General features: G+C 44.1%; 2 protein-coding genes and 1 long non-coding RNA gene across 3 annotated transcripts; 1 reads left to right on the top strand and 2 right to left on the bottom strand.

The window, feature by feature from the left end:
* Nucleotides 1-12,488: 12,488 nt before the first annotated feature.
* LOC142988280 (uncharacterized) lies at nt 12,489-19,429 on the top strand. Its single transcript, XR_012960575.1, has 2 exons — nt 12,489-13,106; nt 19,153-19,429. It is a non-coding gene; the product is annotated as an uncharacterized LOC142988280 (long non-coding RNA).
* Nucleotides 12,984-17,364, bottom strand: LOC142988278 (galactose-specific lectin nattectin-like). Its single transcript, XM_076137401.1, has 7 exons — nt 17,319-17,364; nt 16,927-16,985; nt 16,425-16,461; nt 16,083-16,168; nt 14,624-14,758; nt 13,930-14,041; nt 12,984-13,466 (listed from the first exon to the last, which is right to left on the bottom strand). The coding sequence occupies exons 2-7, from the start codon at nt 16,975-16,977 to the stop codon at nt 13,405-13,407; spliced, it is 483 nt and encodes a 160-aa protein (XP_075993516.1). The 5' UTR covers nt 16,978-16,985; nt 17,319-17,364; the 3' UTR covers nt 12,984-13,404.
* LOC142988279 (galactose-specific lectin nattectin-like) lies at nt 19,416-22,609 on the bottom strand. The gene is made up of 6 exons (XM_076137402.1): nt 22,503-22,609; nt 22,003-22,039; nt 21,666-21,751; nt 20,692-20,826; nt 19,997-20,108; nt 19,416-19,516 (listed from the first exon to the last, which is right to left on the bottom strand). Exons 1-6 carry the CDS (start codon nt 22,551-22,553, stop codon nt 19,455-19,457), a joined length of 483 nt encoding a protein of 160 aa, XP_075993517.1. The 5' UTR covers nt 22,554-22,609; the 3' UTR covers nt 19,416-19,454.
* Nucleotides 22,610-23,100: the final 491 nt, after the last annotated feature.

The following is a 23,100-nucleotide window of genomic DNA, read 5'->3' as shown; positions in this document are numbered from 1 at the left end:
GCTGGAGCATCACTGTGGGAAAGAGCTTATTGGACCACAAGGATTTGAGACGGCTGGACGACAGGAGCGAGTTCACCAGAGGAGCCGCTCTCTATGTGGGCCTGCAGGGGGCGAGTTTCCTTTCTCTCCCATCACAGGGAGGTCAGAGGTCAAAGGTTCTGAGGTCAAACAGGGAACAGAAGCCCAGGTTCTGGTACGGAACTCAGAAATATAGATTTTGATTTATTTTGGGGCAAAATTCATTGATTACAGCTGTTGGCGGCTTCCTGTAGGTTCTCATCCCCTCCACTGAGGGCAGTGTTCATGTGTTTAAATCTGAACAGGAGACAGGAACGGGTCGGGACAGGAGTTTAAGAAACAATCGGACAAACACATTCACACACACGTCTCTGTGGAGCTGACTGATGCCGTCATCATTCAGTAATGGCAGAAGAGCAGGAATCTATAGATCAGGGTAGAACATCTCAGGGCCTGATGGGGGTTTGGTTCAGGATCTCTAGATGCTGGTTTTCAGATCAAGATGAAGAAAGAAAAATTCCTCCTTGTCTCTAAAAACAGCAACTTTCCAATAATAAACCTCTGAAATCTCCGTCCCGTCATTGTCTTCACATTGATTGTCATTTTCAGAAGTCAGATTACATCAGATTACATCAGATTACATCAAACAGAACCTGAGTCAGTCCCTGGTGCTCCCATGACAACACTGGTCTGTCAAATCAAACCAGAGTGAGACAGACGTGTGTGAGGTCGTTGCTTCTTGTCCGTCACCAAAGGTACGGAGAAGATGTGCTGACTTCAGGTCCTCCTTGGTCTTCAGTCCCAGCATCTGCTCAGATTAATGAAGATGAGACGGTCTAATAGTCTGATAGTGATGAGTGATGGCCAGGGGGGAACGCAGAGCCGCTTAGAATAGATCAGACAGCCAGCATGGACCATGAACACCAAACCAAAGTGACTGACAGACAGTTACACCTGCACCCTGTGGGCCTCTGACATCAAGAGGGGGAGGGGGGAGAGACAGGGAAGGACACAGACAGATAAGAGAGCAAGCCAGGAAAAGAGGAAGAGAGATTAGACAGCAGGAGGGAAAGATAAGAGGAGAGGAGGAGGAGGAAGGAGGAGGAAGACCTAAGTGTGTCAGGAGTAAACTGAAGAAGGGAGACCCGAGACAAGGAGACTAGAGACAAGGAGACAAGGAGACAAGGAGACAAGAGACAAGGTGATGAGAAATAAGGAGGCGAGAGACAAGAGAGAGGGAGACAAGGAGACAAGGAGACAAGAGACAAGGAGATGAGAAACAAGGAGACGAGAGACAAGGAGTGTTCTCGATTGTTGAACTCCCTCTCCGTCCATCCTGTGTTTCCATCACTGACCTGTGTCCATGGTGCTCGGGGGGAGGAGCCCAGATGTCCCAGCGGACATTAAACGCGTCCTCTTCCATCACGCTGAGGCTGAAGAACATGAGAGATCTTCATCCTACAGATCAGTCGGCTCAAAATGGAACTCAGAGGAAGAGGAGAGAGCAGCAGCCAGCGGAGGAGGAGAGAAGAGGAAAAAGAAGAGAAGAAGAGAAGATCCTTTGATCAAACAGGACGACCTCGTGGCCCCGGGAGGCCCAGGACAGGCTGGAGGTCCCTGGTGTCGGCTCCAGTCAGTAAGTACTGGGAGCTCGGCTGGAGCGCCCCCTGGCTGTAGAATAGTTACATTTGTTCTGCAGCTTGAACCTGAGAATGAGCCGGTGACTTCAGGCTGAGGTTGAAGTCAGGCTTCAGGGTGCCAGCTGTGCTTCCCCTCTGCTCGCCGTCAGACCTAATTCAAGCGGGAAAATCTTATTCCCAGTCTGGCTGAGGAAATGTGGGTCAGGAGCAGCTGCATCCTGTCGCCCATCCACTTCACCGCCGCCTGTGTCGCCTGCGTCGCTTGCGCCGCCGTCCGCTAATAGCTGGATTTATGCACGCAGCCACAGAATCTGTAACAGTGTTTTCTGTCCTGCTTGCGGTTTCTGCTGACGGGTCTAACTGCCCTGACATGTCCAGATGTGTTGCTAACAGCTGCAGAGTGCATTTGTAATAAAAGCGTCTGATTGAGACTAAGAGGAGGTGATGAGAGACGTGAAGCTGCTCGCCGCGCCACATTTAAATCTTTTGCTTTACAGCGTGGAAACACTGAGAACACGTGACTGTGACAGGATTCTGTTACAGCAGAACATGTGGTCCTCACGTAGACCTGTACACCCAGAACAGAGGAGAGGAGAGGAGAGGAGAGGAGAGGAGAGGAGGAGCTTATTAAGGTGATTAAGGTCAAACATACAGAAAAGGGTCCAATATTTGTTTAATATCCAAAACTCTGAGACAAACTGTTGCTCTCTCTCTCTCTCTCTCTCTCTCTCTCTCTCTCTCTCTCTCTCTCTCTCTCTCTCTCTCTCTCTCTCTCTCTCTCTCTCTCTCTCTCTCTCTCTCTCTCTCTCTCCCCCTCCCCCTCACCCGCCCCCTCTCTCTGTGTTTTTAATCACTGGACACCTTGGTAAAGCCAAAACCAAGGCCAACATTTGTGTATCTGTGTGTGTGTGTGTGTGTGTGTGTGTGTGTGTGTGTGTGTGTGTGTGTGTGTGTGTGTGTGTGTGTGTGTGTGTGTGTGTGTGCTCTTGGCTGGTCCACTGGCCTCCATGTGCTGTGGGATCAATAACCGCCTGACTCCTCACAGGAAGCCTCCTCGCTGCCTCGAGCCTCCAGGCAGGGACCCGTGTGCTCTCTGTCGGTGTGTGTTTCCATGGGAACACTGTGTGTGTGTGTGTGTGTGTGTGTGTGTGTGTGTGTGTGTGTGTGTGTGAGATGAGGGGGGGTACACTGGTGAGACTGGTGGATTACCCTCCCTACTGTGTGTGTGTGTGTGTGCGAACAGAGAGAGAGACAGAAAAAAGGGGAGCACGGAGGTTGAACGAGAAGACAACAAAGGAAAACTAAAGAGAGAGAACACGCACACACTCACACATACACACACAGAGAGACACACATAGACACACACACACACACACACACACACACACACACACACACACACACACAGCTAGATAAGCCAGATAGAGAAAATGACAGGAAGACAAAACAGAGAGTGGATGTGAGCAGATAAGGTCGTCTGTGTTCTCACTGCCTCTGCCTGCTCGCATAACATTCCATGTTGATTGCCTGCTGCCCTCTGCCTCTCTGTCTCATCTGAGGGTGTGTGTGTGTGTGTGTGTGTGTGTGTGTGTGTGTGTGTGTGTGTGTGTGTGTGTGTGTGGGTGTGTGAAACCCGGGGAGATCCTGAGCAGCAGACCAGCAGGTGGCCGTTGGCCTGCTGCTCATCTGTCCGGTTTGGAAATGATGCAGCCGAAATACATGCATGCATATTCAACAAGGGGGACAGAGGTGGGGGGGGGGTGTGGGTGTGTGTGGGTGTGTGTGGGTGTGGGTGTGTGTGGGTGTGTGTGGGTGTGTGTGTGTGTGTGTGGGTGTGTGTGTGGGTGTGTGTGTGTGTGTGTGTGGGAGTGTCTGACGTGCGTGTGGTAATCACGTTCAGTCAATGCCAGGCAGCCGTTGATGTCAGAGAGAGAGAGAGAGAGAGAGAGAGAGACAGACAGACAGACAGACAGACAGACAGACAGACAGACAGACAGACAGAGAGGGAGTGACACACCCATATTACAACACAAGGGACATGATTGGTCAAGTGGCTTCTTTAATGATTCGCCACAGAATCGAAAACAAATCAGCTCAAAATAAAACTGCAGTATTTGAGTTTACAATAGACATGTTGAGCATTTTTTGGAGATTTTCAACATTTGCAAGTTCAAATAGCAGAAGTTCAAGCAAAGAGGCGCTCAATGTTTAGAGAGAGAGAGAGAGAGAGAGAGAGAGAGAGAGAGAGAGAGAGAGAGAGACACCTCCTGCCACTCATCTAGGCAATCAGTGATAGAAGAGCCACTTGCTGGAAAAGCTCAAGCACACACACACACACACACACACACACACACACACAGTGAGGACAGCATATGGCGGCAGCTGCCCGGCGCGTTGTGATTGTGTGAATTAGAATCAGTGTGGTGTGCACAAGAATAATGAGAGAGGAAGTGAAGACCGGCCCAGGACTCACTTCATCATCATCATGGTCTTCATCGCCGCTCTCACTCTCAGCTAGTTTCAACACTCGTCAGTTAGTTAAGACACGTTCAAGGTGTTAAACTGTAGTAGGAAATTAGACTCACGTCCATAAATCAGAGTAAAAAGTGATGAGAACTAAAACTGAAGGAAAAGATCTGAAAAACTGTTTGGGAAAAAATTCAACATGATGGCAACTGTAGTGAGGTGCAAAGGGGCGTGGCCTATAGAGCGTTAGCCAGTAGCTGCTGTTGTTGACGTAGCAGCACAGTTGCTAGGCCATGCTAGCAGAGACTCATGGCATTGGGACTATTTTTCTCATCTCACGCTTTGAATTGGTCATGAATTCATGTCGGATCAATACACTGTGACATATTAAACACATCAGGGCGATAAGAGAGCAGCAATCACTTTAATAATTATTGAAATTGTTCTTTACTGTCGTCTCTTTTTCCTGTCTTCCTTTTTCCCTTGTCTCTTTATTTTCAACCTCATAACCTCTCTCTCTCTCTCTCTCTCTCTCTCTCTCTCTCTCTCTCTCTCTCTTTCTCTCCCTCTCTCTCCCTCTCCCTCTCTCTTTCTGGCGTCCAATTGGTCGGCATCGTAGCAGCTCCAACCCAAAAAAATGATGTCATTAATTATTTGAGAAGAGATTATGCGATTAAGCTTCTCTCTGTGTGTGTGTGTGTGTGTGTGTGTGTGTGTGTTAGTGTGTGTGTGTGTGTGTGCGCGCGCGTGCCATATTATTAGATTGAAATGAGAGTGGAGTGTCCACATGTTTGGGTAATTTGTTTGTTAAATTGTTGACCTTCTGCTTTTCTGCTGACAGAATGAAATGAATGTGAACAGTAAACAAAGTGAAATGAACTCTGACGACACGGTCACACTCACACATCTACTCGGTTCACTCCTGTGAAGACTAATGAGGGAGAAAGACGAGCGATGAAGAGATAAGAAAAGAGGAAAAGAGGTAAAAGACAAGAGGCCAAACGTGTTCTGGGATGCTGTCACTGTTAGTGCCAGGGCCAGATTGTGTGTGTGTGTGTGTGTGTGTGTGTGTGTGTGTGAGAGAGAGGAGAGGAGAGGAGAGGAGAGGAGAGGAGAGGAGAGGAGAGGAGAGGAGAGGAGAGGAGGGCATGCCAGTTTATGGGCCAGCTGTGTGTGTAGTCTCTTACTCAGCCGGTGACCCAAATCACAGACAAGAGAGAGAGATAGAGATAGAGAGGGGGTGAGGGGAAGAGAGAGAGGGAGGAAGGGAGGGAGGGAGAGGGAGAGGGAGAGGGAGAGGGAGAGGGAGAGAGGGAGAGGGAGAGGGAGAGGGAGAGGGAGAGGGAGAGGGAGAGCAAGAGCAAGAGCGAGAGAGAGAGAGAGAGAGAAAGAGTGACACAGAAGGTTACTTTGCCTTCCGCTTCCAGAGTATTACACTTCCTCACCACACGAACGCACATGAAGCCTCAGCTTTCCTCCTCTGCGGCCGAGTACTTAAATGCAACACGACGGAGCGCCAAACACCCAGAGCACGCCGGGCTGTGAACGTGACACGGGGAGCCATAATTAACTGCAAACGCCACATCAACAATTTATCGCCGTGTCGCAAATTAAAGAAGAAATTCATCTTTGTAAACGATTAAAATTAAACCACGTGGTTACATGGACAGATGTGTTCATGCTGCAGTGAGAGGGATCAGGAGCGACGCCGGGACCCATTAGCGTCGCATCGGGGACGCACATCTGCTCGCCGCCCAGCAGGGCCTCGCCGATAGCTCACACACAGCTGGAAGTGTAGCGTGAATACAAGACGACGGCGCCTTATTTTGAGTTTGAGTTACAGTCTCACTTACTCTTATTTTGAAGGGTCACAAACACACAAGGCTGCGAGGGAAACATCAATACACTTTGCAAGACGTTCACGTGTGGAGCAGATCCACTCTGAGCAGCTGGATGAGGAACCTGGAAGTCCTACTTCAGTAAAAGTAGAGAAACGTTACAAGTTAAAGTCACTCATGAGCAAAAATACTTCAGTAAATATCGTTAAGTTTTCAAAGTAACTGAATAATAAGTCCTCGTTGGACCTTTGACCTTATTCTCTGATTCTCTTTTAGTTGTACGAATGCCAAATATGGACACAGTGACACAAAACAAACATCAGTGGTGAGATTTGGTCCCTTGAGGCGCTCTCTCTCTCTGTGACGTGCAGGGCCGAGCTACACACACTCCAGAGTCACAGCGTGGCATAACCCAAAGAGTTCCTGCTGGCGTAGGCCTTCCTGCCGAGCTGCGGCAGCGGCGCGTGGGCAGCAGCCACGTGTGAACGCGCTGAGCTGTATACACTCAGTGTGCTCGCTCAGCCAAACCCAGATGGTTTAAACTCAAGCGCTGCGACTGTCAAAGGTTTCTTCCAGCTCCGGCAGATTGTTGATCAGCCTGATGAGTCTCTTTGTTGCGTCGTGCCTCATTTTCTCCCGTTACGGTGAAATATTCTTGCTCACTTTCCGCTCAGCCGTTGACGAGCTTTTTAATAATGAATGTGGCCGTTTCTCATGTGAGAGGCATTATGGTTTAGTGCTTTATGCTAATTCATGGCTGGAGGGCAACAAGCTGAGTTCTAACCCACACTCACTGGTGCCGGGCCTCGCCGCGTTTCCGCCTGAGTGGCCGTCTGCCGTCTGTGAGTGTTTGGGCGTAAACGGTGATGATAATACAGAGAGCGGCGGCAGACTGGGGAGGAGGCGAACAATCTGCTTCATGGCTTCTTCCAGAGGAGGAGAACCTGTTTGAGCAGCTTGTGTGACATCAAAGGTCTCACTTCATCCAGGGCACCCAGTTTGGTTTATAATTATAAAACATCTGCAGATAGGAGCAGCGTGTTCAGGTTGTAATTAAGCATCGAGGCATTTGTGAAGACTGGGAGCGGAGGAAGAGACGGCTCGTCTGAGGCCGGAGGAGTCAAACGCTGCAAACGCTCCTAATTAGAGGGATTTTAAATGTAGAAATTGTTTGTAAAAGGAGATAATTAAGATCAAGTTTAGTTCACAGCGGAGCCACAAACCTTTTGTGGATTTTTAACCACGAATGTTTTCCTTTTACTTATTTAATTATTTAATTTTACTTCAAAACTCTGAAGTTAGTTTCAAACTCACTCTCATAAGAAACAAAGTGAAGATCAAAATAGTTGACTGGAAGTTTTACTGTTTGCATTCCACATTTTCAATTTGCAACTTTAGTCACGCTGCATCAAGGGACAGCGGGTTACAGGCAACGTTCCAGACTGCCAAGCTAACGTTACAGACTGCCAAGCTAACGTTACAAACTGCCAAGCTAACATTACAGACTGCCATGCTAACGTGACAGACTGCCAAGCTAACGTTACACACTGCCAAGCTAACGTTACAGACTGCCAAGCTAACATTACAGACTGCCAAGCTAATGTTACAGACTGCCAAGCTAACGTTACAAACTGCCAAGCTAACGTTACAGACTGCCAAGCTAAAGTTACAGACTGCCAAGCTAACGTTACAAACTGCCAAGCTAACGTTACAGACTGCCAAGCTAACGCCACAGACTGCCAAGCTAACGTCACAAACTGCCAAGCTAACGTCACAAACTGCCAAGAGAACGTCACAAACTGCCAAGCTAACGTCACAAACTGCCAAGCTAACGTTGCAAACTGCGATGCTAACGTTTCACCACAGCATGAGTCTGTCAGTTTCCGTTTCAGTGCCAATAAAATAAAGAAAAAAACAATATGAAATCTTAATCTCAAAGTAACCAAGGAAATGGAATGGAAGCAGACTGGGAGACGGACGCCTCCAAAACTGAACGCAGATTAAATATGAACAACAAAATGAAACAAAGTATCTAATATGAGCTCTGTAGGACTGAACTGCTGCTTTTCTCTGGAGAAACATATCAAGTATCAATCAATAAAGATCATTGATTGGTTGCTGGAGTCCCTTTTTTCCCTGAACTCTCCATTGGGAGCAATCGAGACGCGCAAGAACATTCACATCTGTATGAGCCATAAGAGGTGCCAGAGAGCAATAAAAAGCAGGAAGTCTCATTTGTACTCACAGAAAAGTTTCCTCCTTAATAATTCAGAGCGGAGAGCGGAGAGCGCTCACAAAGCTGAGCTGAAACCAATCCAGTTTGATCCTCTGACACACCTGGGAAGCATTTAAGATCTAAAGTAGGAACAGGAGACAAACGATCAAAATATCTGAGCAAAGTGAATCACAGACATAAATGAGCATTAGAAAACACATAGTATTTAGCTGGGTTATCCCTTCTACTCACAATGGGAGTTAGAACGCTCTGCTGACGTTTCACTTATTCACACAGTCACCACACAAAGACCAGCTTCTCACCTTTGACCATGTCTGTTTACATTTGGAATGATTTTCAACTTGGCAATTATGACATTGACGATTTCAACACTGACTCATTGCTATATCTTTGTGTATTTGTACTTTTTACGTTTTGCGTTTCAGCCTGTAGGAGGACAATTGAAGGACTTTCTGCCGCTGCTTTGAAATCACAATCAATAGTCATTATTGTTCCAGTGTCTTTGTAAATACTTGACTTGTAAACAGAGAAGAATGTCAGGAGAGAGAATGAGACGGTGCATCACATGTTCTATCATCCTGGTTCAGATGTACAGCACAGTGTGTGTGTGCATGTGCATGTGCGTGCGTGCGTGTGTGTGTGTGTGTGTGTGTGTGTGTGTGTCTCACTGAGCCAGCAGGATATCCAGGAACCCAGATTGGTTGTAGATTAGTTACACATGGTTACAGGAACAGACCTCCAAGCTGGAAACAGAAACAACGCTCGACAAGCTTCTTTACTGCAATTATGCTCCTGACAGTGATGACAGAGAAGAAAAGAGCTTTCAAAGGTGCCACAGCGTTCACACAGAGTGAAAACACATCTGTAGTATTTTTCATTGAAAGTAGTAGAAATATGAATAAATGACAGAATGAAAACATAAATGGATAAAAGTCTTTCCTGTCATTTGTTGTCCATTTTCCTGTTTCTCACTGTTTAAAAAAGTGTATTTAAAAGTATATAATTAGAAAAAAAGATGTCAAAAAAATCGTAAAGGGAAGAAATTAAAATCAGGAAAAAAATATAAAATAAAATAATCGAATATTATAATAACAAAAAAATAATATATAAAAATAATAAAACATACAATAAAAAACATTCCAATAATTTGGGACTGAAAAAATAATAATTTTTCAGGAAAATTCCTTCATCCATGTCAAAAATAAAAATCAATCAAATCACACAACCAAACTTGTAATCGATCACTAAACCAATCTGTAATGTGTAACACCAATCATGACTGGACCGTGATCAAACCCTGCTGGTCTGTTGACCCGTTTCAGCCTGGATCTGAGTCAAACTGGATCGGGTTCAGCGCATCTTTGTGCCGTCTGTGCATTTGGCAGCAGCAGAGTGGATCTGCAGCCAGAGCTGGGAAGGAAATCTAACCAAATTGGATCAATACTGAATCCAAGAGGGAAGCCTGCGTCTCATTACAGCACAGCGCCGTGAAGTCAGACTGGACGATCGCTAATGCACAGAAATGAGACGTAACTGCACTTTAACAACGGGATTCAATACTCTAATGTTCAGACATGAACCAATGTGGTATTCAGATTACATTGGACACATTGGATCAGTACTTTAATCTATTTAAGATCAGTCATCTGTAATGTGCTGAGCTCTCCTGGTCTATCAGGAGATTACAGCATCATCCTCTATCCGTTTAATTTCACTTTTGGTTACAAAACAGCATTACACAGTGCAAATACTGCATAGCCTACAGCTGATGATTGATCAATTCTGAGCCGTGTGCTGGACCAGACAAACCACAACAAATCAGTGGCTTCAAACTTCCCAATGGTGTTTGCCCTCTGTGATGATGTCAAATCAGAGGCCCCATAGCCCCCATAGGGCTGTGCAGCAGAAATCTTTGATCCTTAGAAGTCAATCAGCGAACACAGCAGAGCCTTGAGATGAGCATCGCGGTGGAACAGACAGAACATCTCATCGTGTATTCCTCAGGTATCTCTCCACTGCACAGCGTTAGCGGGACGTTTACATTTACATTTCCACATTTACATTTTAGCCCCATTAAAGCTCACAGCCACTTATCATAAGTGAGCTGGAGTTGGCGAGCCTCCAAAGATTATTGTGTTATCATAAAATCCTTTCAGGGAGATGATTGATGCTCAGGTGCAGAAAAGAGCTTCACTGACAACGCGGGCGTAAAGTGGCCTCGTTTAGCCCCAGCCGCCGCTTTCTATCACACGGCAAAGGTGCGACCAGCGCCGTGCGGGACGGAGGCAGCTGTGTCTGCGGCCAAAGTCCCATTCCAGTTCATTCCACTCCATTATGTCTAGTGAAGCAATGGAACAGAACTCGTTTCAGCTCTGTGGACCAAACTGTGACACAGCAATGTAGAACAGCGGCAACTACAACGACAAGCTTCACCCAGCAGAATGGAATGCTGAAGCAAGACTCCAAACTGAGCTGTGGTGAGTGTATTTCTATGTCAGTTGTGTATTTGTATTTATAGGATGATACATTCTTTACTCATTACACTTCACTCCCAAAGACATTGGTACAAAGTGAAAGTGCCATATGAACTTGCCAACCTTAGCAGTAAGGTAAAAAGAAACAAACAAGGAAAAACACAGACATTTTCCTGTCATTCTGCCATTGAAGCAGCGGTGGTTTGATTCTGTACTGGAATAATCTTCCTCTGACACTTTATGCATGGACGCCCCCTCCCCCCTCCCTTCTCTGCCCAGCCCCCACCTCAGCTGCAGCTTTAGCCTCGGGCAAGCAACTACAGAATCCTAATTTATGCAATTTGATGTAATTCAATTCTCAATTTATCAAATTATTGTATAACACAGATCCTGCTTCCTGTGCCCAGCCCCGCCCCCACCAGGACCAAGCCTCGCCCTGCCCCGCCCACTCACACCCACTGCTGTGTCAGATGACTGCAGTCCCTCAGCTTCACTCTGCTCACCTTGTAGCTTCACTTACAGTCACGACTCAGACTTTAGCTGGTCTTAGCTGGCTCATGACCAGCAAGGTGATCTGTGTGTGTGTGTGTGTGTGTGTGTGTGCGTGCGTGCGTGCGTGCGTGCGTGCGTGCGTGCGTGCGTGCGTGCGTGCGTGCGTGTGTGCGTGCGTGCGTGCGTGCGTGCGTGTTTGTTAACTAGAGAGAAACAGAGAGATATGACATCCTGTCTCCCTTTATCCTCTCCTCTCCTCCTCTTTCATTACTTTCTCATGTATGCCTCTAACCCCCTTCTCTCTTGTCCCTATTTTCCCGCCCCCGCCTCTTTTCATCCTCATTCTGCTTCTATTATCTCCTCCCTCAATTGTCTCCCCCGACCGATCGCCCAAAGGGAGTGATTGACAAGCCAGCAGGGGGTCTTGTAGAGGGGAGGATCTGATTGGTGGTGAGGGAGATGAAGGACTACGCTGCAAAAACACACTAATAGACTAATAAGAGTTATGTCATTTAACTTCCCAGTCTTTAGCCCGAATCATCTTGATTTCTGCAAATGTGAAACATGATCTCATCCCTCAGACACCTTATAATAAATGAGTACATGAACCTTTAGCTTGAGCTTCTATAGAATCTGAGAGGAAGCAGAGGTTTGGAGTCAACGGGATGGAAACGTGACTGAACGTCGCCCCCATGGGGTAAAGACGGTGCACTGCAACTGAATGACGTCACCTCTGCCGTAAACGCGAGCCGGGTTCGACCTCATGAGTTACTTGGCCCCGCCCCCTCAAACATTGTCTGTGTCCTTGTAGGTTGAGGCCTGTGTGTGTGTGTGTGTGTGTGTGTGTGTGTGTGTGTGTGTGTGTGTGTGTGTGTGTGTGTGTGTGTGTGTCTGGTGTGTGTGTGTGTGTGCGCGTGCGTGTGTGCGCGTGTGTGTGTGAACCTACGGAGGCTGAAAACTGGATCAGTCACTCAGTCCTTTTCCGCTTCAGATGGTACACATGTTTCACCTACCAAGTTCAATTCTGATGCCTTGCTTCACTGTAGGGTTTCTATATTTCTAACTATGACCATAGTTATGAAAATAGGACAAACCAAATCACCAAATTCACGCTGTCCTACCCGATACTATGGAGTCAAAGTTCACAGATCCATGAAGCGTGCAGGTCTATGACACAATTTAGATCTGCTGTGCCCCGCCCCCCTCACCACCTAGCAAACTGATCACCTGACTCCTCAGGTCACCGCCTCACCTCCACTGAAGAAACACAGAACAACAGAAACAAAGCCAAACAGGAAACACACTTTGTGATTGACGCCTTCAGTCACATAGCAACGATTTTGGCCCGAGTTTCCGCTCAGCGCAACATGATACATTGGTTTGGTGAAACTACAATACTGAACTAAAAATACTTTATTTGGCAGAATTTGTACTCCAGCAGGATGTTTATATTGTTGCACATCATTGTTTTCTAAAGGTTTTACTTCACTGGATATCTGAAGTGAAATCTATATTTTTACCACACGATTTTTTGTCAAAGTCAACTAAATGGTAATAATAAATATTTTGTGAAAAAAGTCAAAATGTTATGAGTATAAAGTCAAAGTGAGAAATAAGAAAGGATGTTTTGACTTTCAAGGCTTAAGTCGAGTTATTAAATATACGTTCATTCTTTAGCAGCAGTAACATCAGCAGCTAAATGACTTTTACTCAAACTGGACCTGAAGGCGATGTGTTTGAAGTACACCAGTGGTGATTCATGGGATAATGTGTAGATTCAGAATGTTTGAGCAGCAGAGAATAACCACAGACCACACAGTTATAGTTTTGTATTTATGATTGGGGATTGATTGATTGATTGATTGATTACAAAATGATAAAATCAAGAGGCAGTTGAAAAAGCTAAAAAAAACACAAGCAAAGCAAAAGTGACAGCATAGAGGTCACACACACTGCTGGAACATCTTCACTCAGTTTGGGTTGAAGGTTTGTTATTGAGCTGCGTCGCTACAGACTAATTGATGGTTCTGAGCCCCTTCATTCCCTTCCCTCTATGCTGATGAGAGCGTTTCATTTAAATTGATACGATGTTTTTTATTCTTTTCTTAATTTTCTAAACTTCAGTTTGATTTGCATGTTTGTTGAATTTTGTTTACTGTTTCTTAGAAGAATCAACCAGAAAACCTCCTTTTGGCTGAAGATGCCGTTCTCAACACTCAGGAAGTGGGACTGGATCAGCATCAGACGTCTTTGGCACAAATGAACGGGTATGCAACAATACATTGAACATCGTTCCATTTGTCTGCAGGGGGGAAAAAATAAAAGATTGTAATGTAATACTGTCATGTTGCGTTCAGGCACTCATTTGAAGGTGGTAAATAAAATGCTGCCCTAAATAACAGCCCTCAGTGTTGGAAAAATAACGATCTGTATGTGTTTAAGCATTTCATGTGTGCCAGGCTGGACTTTCACCTTTGTAATGAAATAGCATAGATATGTTTATCATGCGTTCAGATTTTGAACATCTCAGGAGCCAGGAGGCGCCCGCACTATCGCTTCTGCTTGACCTGGTGCAGAGACACAGTGGCTTCTCTGCTTGAAACCGTCCACCCTCCTCTTCTCTCCTTTGCTCATATGAAAAGCCATATCTGTATTGTACGGTTGTCCTTTCTGCCCCAATACCAGATCAGAGTCCCTTCACTGGTCTTACAACCTAAGAACAAGTTTGTCCACCACACTCAGCAAGTCAAGAATAAAATACGTACTTCCAATGTTCATCTCCATGCAGTGTTCTTTGCCTCCAGTGTTGCCGGGCTGCCCAGGAAGCCAGCGTTTGAAGACAAACTTGGAGCCGTCGCTCCACAGCCACACGCCCTCCTGTATCAAAAAGTTAGTTACTAGTTAAAGTTAGTAGTTAACCCTTTGGCCTCATTATTTCCTTGTTAAATGTGTCCCAGTCACAGACAAACTCTCTACCTACAGTAACAGAAGGTACTGAGATCAGATTTACTCTCTGAGAAAATGTGTTCAAAGGTGTTACACAATTGTTTGTCTGTTGGTGTTTATACCTTGAATAAACATGAACTTGACGTAGCTTCATAACAAGGACATGCATTTACTAAACAGGTGGGCACAAAGTGTCCCACATATTTTGCGAATCGTGCCGTATTTGCATTTTTGTCCAGGCCACGCCCCCATGTTTCAGCTGTGTTGTGGTCTAGGTTCTGAATTCCAAAACACAATTTTCCTTCTTTTTAGGTCATTCTGTTGTGGACTATGTGTATGTTGTTGGTTCATTTCTATCTGGCAACATCCAACAGCATTAAGCCAGCTCTGATGTTTCTCTTTAAGATGTCTTGATGCCATGTGGAGTCTATTCATGGATCTCTACAGAGAAACAAGTTGCATCTGGTTGGTTCTAAAAGTTCATCAGCTCCTGTGCGTTGGTGGAGATCTCACCTTCACTGCATCACTGCCTCCAATCCAGGTACGTCTGTGGCTTCCAGACTTGTTGAAGATCAGGTTCCTCAGGAAGGCGTCTTCCCCTGCACTATGGACAGATGCCAGATTTCCACCTATGGCCTGGCAAGCTAACTAATGGTTGACGCAGAGAAAAAGGTCAGAAAAAAGAGGAGAGAGAAACATAATCAGGTAGAAATGAACATCAATAGATAGACAAGAGTCTATATAGAGTCAATGCAGTTGAAATGCAATGCTGTAGTTTCCACAGCAGGTCTACGTGAAACCTAATGCTGCTTTTGGGAAACTGGACAATACCACATTTACAACGTAGATTGCAAACAAAGGGCAGCACAAGTCATGTTTACACAACATGATTGGGCTGGCAGACAAATGGTGTCAAGGCCAATAGATGGTCTTGAATAAAGGTCCAAGCCTGTATCAGCTCTGGAGTACTGTGTTCATAGAAGTCCTTATCACTTGGCAGAGTGGAGAGAGCCGACTGCCCACCCTCACACACACACAAGTACTAAAAGCCATGGTTGACATAAAGAAAGTCAGTTTATGTATTCACCTTGTGAAACAACACTCTTTAATCAGATTAAAGAAGAAGCCTCTCATCTCTGTCTCCGTCAATTGATTACTAGAAAACTTCAAAACGACCCAGGCAACCCGGTCTGGAGCCAATCCAGCTGACATTGCTTTCTTTACTTTTGGAATAAAGACACAGCTTTACTGGTCAGCACAGCTCCTGTCATTCAAAGACGAGGAGAAGTCGGGCTGAATCTTCAGATGGGTTTTAATGGATTAAGACGTTGGGCAGCGCTCGTCCTGCCCACTTCATGCTGTGGTGGGTCAGGCAATGACTTTCCACGTACAATTGCATTTATGCCGCAAGCAAAAGGCGTTAGTATTCTAATTCATTGATGACAATGTGGTTTAACCATTGTTGATTGGTGAGCCAGGATTTGCAGAGGCGGCGCTGTAATTCAAATCTGAAGGATGAAAAGCTGCCTGTGGGGGAGAGTGAAATACTCTTTGCTTGTAAATTAAAGAACAACACTACAGTGTAATTAACCCTTTGGTAACCTCCTTTCTAATCAAGCCCTCCTGGATTGAGGATTGTCAAATCCTCTGTTTTACTGTTTTATTACCAGACTTGCCGGAGCCAGCAATTTGGTTACTTTAACTATATCAATCTCAGTTCCTGCATTTACTTATATATGTTTGAGATTAATTGTTATATCCCAACAGGACCTTTGACAGGGAAAGTGCACAGAACTAATCTGAGATAATCCAAACATTCATGCAATGAGCTGGTTTGTGTTTACCAGGTGGTATTTATCACCTGCTGATGAAAACAGCACAAGCAGAGACTTCTGTTAGCAATGTGTGTATGTTAGCATGGTGTCAAATGTGTATTGTGGTGAATTGTTGTATTGTTGCTTTCATCTGTTACCTCGGCATCGACCCAAATCTTGCCAATGCCAAAGTAGTTGAAGCAGCGAGTACCAAAAAGACTCCAGCCAGAGGGACAGAAGCCAGCTGTAACAAAGTCACCATGTGAGAAACAGAAGAGCACAGATCCCTGCCACCAGGGGGCAGTGTGTTCCACCAGATAGAATGATGATTCTATCATCATTGGCTCCCATGTCTAGATTTACACAAACAAATAAACTTTTAATGTGTAAATTCAGACTCTACCTGGGAATTATTTTGCACAATTTTACAGTACAAAATAAAACCGTTAATGAGACAAACACAGCATCAGGAGTAAAACCTTCACATGCACCAAACCAACCTGGTGGCTTCTTCTCTTCATCCTTGTCTTTGCAGCTCTGTGGACAACAACAACACACATTAGCTCAGACTTTGATGTTAAGCATTTCAGTCAGTATTCTAAAGTACAAATTTCATTTTGTAAATACTAAGAACTGAATGAAACAAACAGCAGACATGCAAAGTGCCTGCTGTGGGAGTTAAAGTCACCAGATAAAGAATTTGCAAAAAAGGAATCGACTCTGTTGTTGTCTGAAGAGGTGAAAACTAAAATAATCTATCAAAAGGCTTGAACATGAGTTTTACCAAATCTGGTTGCTTGAAGCTTAAATCTCGTTGTGTAACCACATTCACAAGATGGAAATCAACATAAATTAAAATTCTAATTTGGGTTTCTTCTTCTCTAAACAGCCTTCATATTCCCACACTACAAATGCCATTGCAACACTCAAAGGTCACTAGATAGAATAAAGTGACAGCCTGCTTCTCCTTTCAAAAAAACACCATGTGTGGATTTTACTCACCAGTCCACTGGTGAAGCACAGGAGGAAAACCAAAAGAGCGTACGATGCCATCTGAGGAGCTGTGAGTCAGGAAACATACGTGCAGTCGTGAGAGTTTACCTGGAAACCTGGGATTTCTGTCTTACATCTACTTTTTGAATCAAATGCTGATGTTTCAAATTTGTTTTCTATTTTTCAAAATTATCTGCATGGAGTGAAATTATAAACCTTTGTCAGGAAAATAATTGATCTTTGTAAATACGAAACCAATAACTTCACAATAATTAATACATTTAAAAAAAAGTTTAGTAGTCATGAAACCAATCAATCTTTGTTACCCCCGAAAAAATGTAGTCTTCAAGGAAATTGAGGTAAAAAAAATAAAAAAATAAAAATTGCTGTTTTACTAATACCTTTTCTGTGATGATGGTGATGTGAGGATGATGATTTGAGGATGAGCAGACTGCCTCTAATCTGAATGCTGAGTGGTTATATAGGCAGGCTGTGGTTATGGAATGTAAAACATGTTCACAAACGTGTCTCTGTGTCCCATAAGTGAAAACAAGGAAATGAGAAAAAAAATAATATACCCGCTCCTTACCCCAAAGGAATTCTGTGGGATACTTTCTGCGTGTTTTAAACAACCACTGCAATTTTTCGGCAGTCAAACTCCATTCCTTCTTCAACAGGTGTGGCTGCTTTGGTCGTTTGCAGAATCCATTGATCAGCACCGGCTTGGGTTTGCTTGCACTGATTTTGACACTGGTTCCTTTGCTCATAGATTTCTCACATGTTGCTGCTTCAAACAGACAGGACGTGCAAGACAAACTGGCTCTTTAACCTGTCGAGGTCCACAGATGACTCAGATGAATCTGATCGGTTTCTCCAGGATTCCTTGATTCCGTCCTGCGTGCGTTCATACAGGCCACACTTGTTTCAGCCTCAACAGCTTCTCTGCTATTTTATTTCAAACTGTATGTTTTTCACAGCTCCTCCAACATCTTTGGGTCAATCATTTTGTTGGGAAATCTTTTAGGAGCAGACAGTCTGTGCCAAGGTGAGATAACAGACGTCTCTTTTGTATTTGAGATTCTTTCCTCTTTGGGTGCAATTTGCTGCCAAATTTGATTGGTCATGACCCGTCCTATAAAAGGTGCTGTATCACAGGAGTGAGTCACTCGCCTGTCACCAGTCTATAGTAGCCATGCCACCAGAACCAGAGTTGGTTTAGGACTGTACGTATACATCTGTGGTTCTCAAACTGTGGGGTGAGCGCTCGAGGAGGAAAGAGTGGAAAACAAAGTTCTTTAAAGGATGAGGGACATTTATGGAAAGAATCAAACATTGTGAACATTTTTGTGCAAAATAATCAAAGATTCAAAGTGAAGAATTCTCACGTTTGAATATAACTCATGTAAATGTGCAGAAAAGGCAAGTTGAAAGCTCCTCAACCAGCTGTGCTCGGCCTCTTCACAAGCACACAACCGAATGTGATAGTGCGGTCACCTGTCAGAGCGATGAGGAAGCAAGGACAATTCAGAAATGTATTCATAAATGCATGAGCACGTGTCCAAGTGGCGTTTGCTAGCCTAGCTTCAAACTTAGCGAGGTACTAGGTCAGGAAAGGTTTCCATTGGACCGAAAGCCGAAGCAGAGTAATCACGCATGTGCTTTGTCAGTAGGACCATATGTTAACTGTACATACATGGATTATGTAAAACACCAAAATTCCAGCCCTCACTGATATGATGTACCATAGTAAACAATGTAGCACAAAAAGATCACGTGTGAAGACGGAACCAGGACATCAGCAACAGCAGGAACTTCTGTAGAATGCTCACACCGACCCGGGGGCCTTTAGGACTCGTACGCACAACAATCTGCACAGTTCAGATTTGACGGACAATAAATATTCCTCTGTTACTTTGAAATAAGCAATACTTAAGTCGAGTTATTAAATATACGTTCATTCTTTAGTAGCAGTAACATCAGCAGCTAAATGACTTTTACTCAAACTGGACCTGAAGGCGATGTGTTTGAAGTACACCAGTGGTGATTCATGGGATAATGTGTAGATTCAGAATGTTTGAGCAGCAGAGAATAACCACAGACCACACAGTTATAGTTTTGATAAATGCTTTTGTATTTATGATTGATTTGATTGATTGATTGATTATAATATGATAGAATCAAGAGGCAGTTGAAAAAGCTAAACACACCACAAGCAAAGTAGAAGTGACAGCATAGAGGTCACACACACTGCTGGAACATCTTCACTCAGTTTGGGTTGAAGGTTTAGTATTGAGCTGCGTCGCTACAGACTAATTGCTGGTTCTGAGCCCCTTCATTCCCTTCCCTCTATGCTGATGAGAGCGTTTCATTTAAATTGATACAAGATGTTTTTTATTCTTTTCTTAATTTTCTAAATTTCAGTTTGATTTGCATGTTTGTTTAATATTGTTTACTGTTTATTGGAAGAATCAACCAGAAAACCTCCTTTTGGCTGAAGATGCCGTCCTCAACACTCAGGAAGTGGGACTGGATCAGCATCAGACGTCTTTGGCACAAATGTACGGCCATCGATTTACGCATTGAATATCGTTCCATTTGGCTGCAGGGGGGAAAAATAAAAATATCAAATCCGTGTAATTGATGGCATACTGTCATGTTGCGTTCAGGTGCTCATTTGAAGGTGGTAAATAAAATGCTCCCCTAAATAACAGCCCTCAGTGTTGGAAAAATAATGATCTGTATGTGTTTAAGCATTTCATGTGTGCCAGGCTGGACTTTAACCTTTGTAATGAAATAGCATAGATATGTTTATCGTGCTTTCAGATTTTGGACATCTCAGGAGCCAGGAGGCGCCCGCACTATCGCTTCTGCTTGACCTGGTGCAGAGACACAGTGGCGTCTCTGACGCCCTTGAAACCGTCCACCCTCCTCTTCTCTCCTTTGCTCATATGAAAAGCCATATCTGTATTGTACGGTTGTCCTTTCTGCCCCAATACCAGATCAGAGTCCCTTCACTGGTCTTACAACCTAAGAACCAGTTTGTCCACCACACTCAGCAAGTCAAGAATAAAAAACATACTTCCAAGGTTCATCTCCATGCAGTGTTCTTTGCCTCCACTGTTGCCGGGCTGCCCAGGAAGCCAGCGTTTGAAGACAAACTTGGAGCCGTCGCTCCACAGCCAAACGCCCTCCTGAATCAAAAAGTTAGTTACTAGTTAAAGTTAGTAGTTAACCCTTTGGCCTCATTATTTCCTTGTTAAATGTGTCCCAGTCACAGACAAACTCTCTACCTACAGTAACAGAAGGTACTGAGATCAGATTTACTCTCTGAGAAAATGTGTTCAAAGGTGTTACACAATTGTTTGTCTGTTGGTGTTTATACCTTGAATAAACATGAACTTGACGTAGCTTCATAACAAGGACATGCATTTACTAAACAGGTGGGCACAAAGTGTCCCACATATTTTGCGAATCGTGCCGTATTTGCATTTTTGTCCAGGCCACGCCCCCATGTTTCAGCTGTGTTGTGGTCTAGGTTCTGAATTCCAAAACACAATTTTCCTTCTTTTTAGGTCATTCTGTTGTGGGTCTATGTGTGTGTTGTTGGTTCATTTCTATCTAGCAACATCCAACAGCATTAAGCCAGCATTGATGTTTATCTATAAGATGTCTTGATGCCATGTGGAGTCTATTCATGGATCTCTACAGAGAAACAAGTTGCATCTGGTTGGTTCTAAAAGTTCATCAGCTCCTGTGCGTTGGTGGAGATCTCACCTTCACTGCATCACTGCCTCCAATCCAGGTACGTCTGTGGCTTCCAGACTTGTTGAAGATCAGTTTCCTGAGGAAGGCGTCTTCCCCTGCACTATGGACAGATGCCAGATTTCCTCCTATGGTCTGGCAAGCTAACTAATGGTTGACGCAGAGAAAAAGGTCAGAAAAAAGAGGAGAGAGAAACATAATCAGGTATAAATTAACATCAATAGATAGACAAGAGTCTATATAGAGTCAATGCAGTTGAAATGCAATGCTGTAGTTTCCACAGCAGGTCTACGTGAAACCAAATGCTGTGTTTGGGAAACTGGACAATACCACATTTACAACGTAGATTGCAAACAAAGGGCAGCACAAGTCATGTTTACACAACATGATTGGGCTGGCAGACAAATGGTGTCCAGGCCAATAGATGGTCTTGAATGAAGGTCCAAGCCTGTATCAGCTCTGGAGTACTGTGTTCATAGAAGTCCTTATCACTTGGCAGAGTGGAGAGAGCCGACTGCCCACCCTCACACACACACAAGTACTAAAAGCCATATTTGACATTAAGAAAGTCAGTTTATGTATTCACCTTGTGAAACAACACTCTTTAATCAGATTAAAGAAGAAGCCTCTCATCTCTGTCTCCGTCAATTGATGACTAGAAAACTTCAAAACGACCCAGGCAACCCGGTCTGGAGCCAATCCAGCTGACATTGCTTTCTTTACTTTTGGAATAAAGGCACAGCTTTAACTGGTCAGAGCAGCTCCTGTCATTCTATTGGCTGGGGACCTTTGACAGGGAAAGTGCACAGAACTAATCTGAGAAAATCCAAACATTCATGCAATGAGCTGGTTTGTGTTTACCAGGTGGTATTTATCACCTGCTGATGAAAACAGCACAAGTAGAGACTTCTGTTAGCAATGTGTGTATGTTAGCAAGGTGTCAAATGTGTATTGTGGTGAGCGTCACTGTTGCCTTCATCTGTTACCTCGGCATCGACCCAAGGCTTGATAACGCCAAAGTAGTTGAAGCAGCGAGTACCAAAAAGACTCCAGCCAGAGGGACAGAAGCCAGCTGTAACAAAGTCACCATGTGAGAAACAGAAGAGCACAGATCCCTGCCACCAGGGGGCAGTGTGTTCCATTAGATAGAATGAGGATTCTATCATCATTGGCTCATATGTCTCCATTTACACAAACATTTAAACCTTTGATGTTTAAATTCAGACTCTACCTGGGATTTATTTTGCACAATTTTACAAAATAAAACCGTTAATGAGACAAACACACCATCAGGAGCAAGACCTTCACATGCACCATACCAACCTGGTGGCTTCTTCTCTCCATCCTTGTCTTTGCAGCTCTGTGGACAACAACAACACACTTCAGTTCGGAATTTGATGTTAAGCATTTCAGTCAGTATTCTAAAGTACACATTTCATTTTGTAAATACTACGAACTGAATGAAACAAACAGCAGACATGCAAAGTGCCTGCTGTGGGAGTTAAAGTCACCAGAAAGAATTTGCAAAAAAGGAATCGACTCTGTTGTTGTCTGAAGAGGTGAAAACTAAAATAATCTATCAAAAGGCTTGAACATGAGTTTTACCAAATCTGGTTGCTTGAAGCTTAAATCTCGTTGTGTAACCACATTCACAAGATGGAAATCAACATAAATTAAAATTCTAATTTGGGTTTCTTCTTCTCTAAACAGCCTTCATATTCCCACACTACAAATGCCATTGCAACACTCAAAGGTCACTAGATAGAATAAAGTGACAGCCTGCTTCTCCTTTCAAAAAAACACCATGTGTGGATTTTACTCACCAGTCCACTGGTGAAGCACAGGAGGAAAACCAAAAGAGCGTACGATGCCATCTGAGGAGCTGTGAGTCAGGAAACATACGTGCAGTCGTGAGAGTTTACCTGGAAACCTGGGATTTCTGTCTTACATCTACTTTTTGAATCAAATGCTGATGTTTCAAATTTGTTTTCTATTTTTCAAAATTATCTGCATGGAGTGAAATTATAAACCTTTGTCAGGAAAATAATTGATCTTTGTAAATACGAAACCAATAACTTCACAATAATTAATACATTTAAAAAAAAGTTTAGTAGTCATGAAACCAATCAATCTTTGTTACCCCCGAAAAAAATGTAGTCTTCAAGGAAATTGAGGCAAAAAATTAAAAAATAAAAATTGCTGTTTTACTAATACCTTTTCTGTGATGATGGTGATGTGAGGATGATGATTTGAGGATGAGCAGACTGCCTCTAATCTGAATGCTGAGTGGTTATATAGGCAGGCTGTGGTTATGGAATGTAAAACATGTTCACAAACGTGTCTCTGTGTCCCATAAGTGAAAACAAGGAAATGAGAAAAAAAATAATATACCCGCTCCTTACCCCAAAGGAATTCTGTGGG

The sequence above is a fragment of the Genypterus blacodes genome, unplaced genomic scaffold (assembly GCF_046128005.1).
Source record: "Genypterus blacodes isolate CSIRO-AG114 ecotype Tasmania unplaced genomic scaffold, CSIRO-AGI_Gbla_v1 ptg000309l_1, whole genome shotgun sequence".
Lineage (NCBI taxonomy): Eukaryota > Metazoa > Chordata > Actinopteri > Ophidiiformes > Ophidiidae > Genypterus > Genypterus blacodes.
This window is presented reverse-complemented; position numbering and strand designations above follow the sequence as displayed.

What these genes read in the sequence shown, in the direction of transcription:
- LOC142988278 (XM_076137401.1), bottom strand. Translation starts at nt 16,977, where the DNA reads ATGGCATCGTACGCTCTTTTGGTTTTCCTCCTGTGCTTCACCAGTGGA. An exon ending in TGAAGAGAAGAAGCCACCAG is followed by an intron (nt 16,169 to 16,424) that starts GTTGGTTTGGTG and finishes ACTTTGTTACAG; the next exon opens with CTGGCTTCTGTCCCTCTGGC. An exon ending in CATGGAGATGAACATTGGAA is followed by an intron (nt 13,467 to 13,929) that starts GTACGTATTTTA and finishes TCCCCCCTGCAG; the next exon opens with ACAAATGGAACGATGTTCAA.
- LOC142988279 (XM_076137402.1), bottom strand. Translation starts at nt 22,553, where the DNA reads ATGGCATCGTACGCTCTTTTGGTTTTCCTCCTGTGCTTCACCAGTGGA. An exon ending in AGCCTTGGGTCGATGCCGAG is followed by an intron (nt 20,827 to 21,665) that starts GTAACAGATGAA and finishes GTCAACCATTAG; the next exon opens with TTAGCTTGCCAGACCATAGG. An exon ending in GAGGCAGTGATGCAGTGAAG is followed by an intron (nt 20,109 to 20,691) that starts GTGAGATCTCCA and finishes TTTTTGATTCAG; the next exon opens with GAGGGCGTTTGGCTGTGGAG.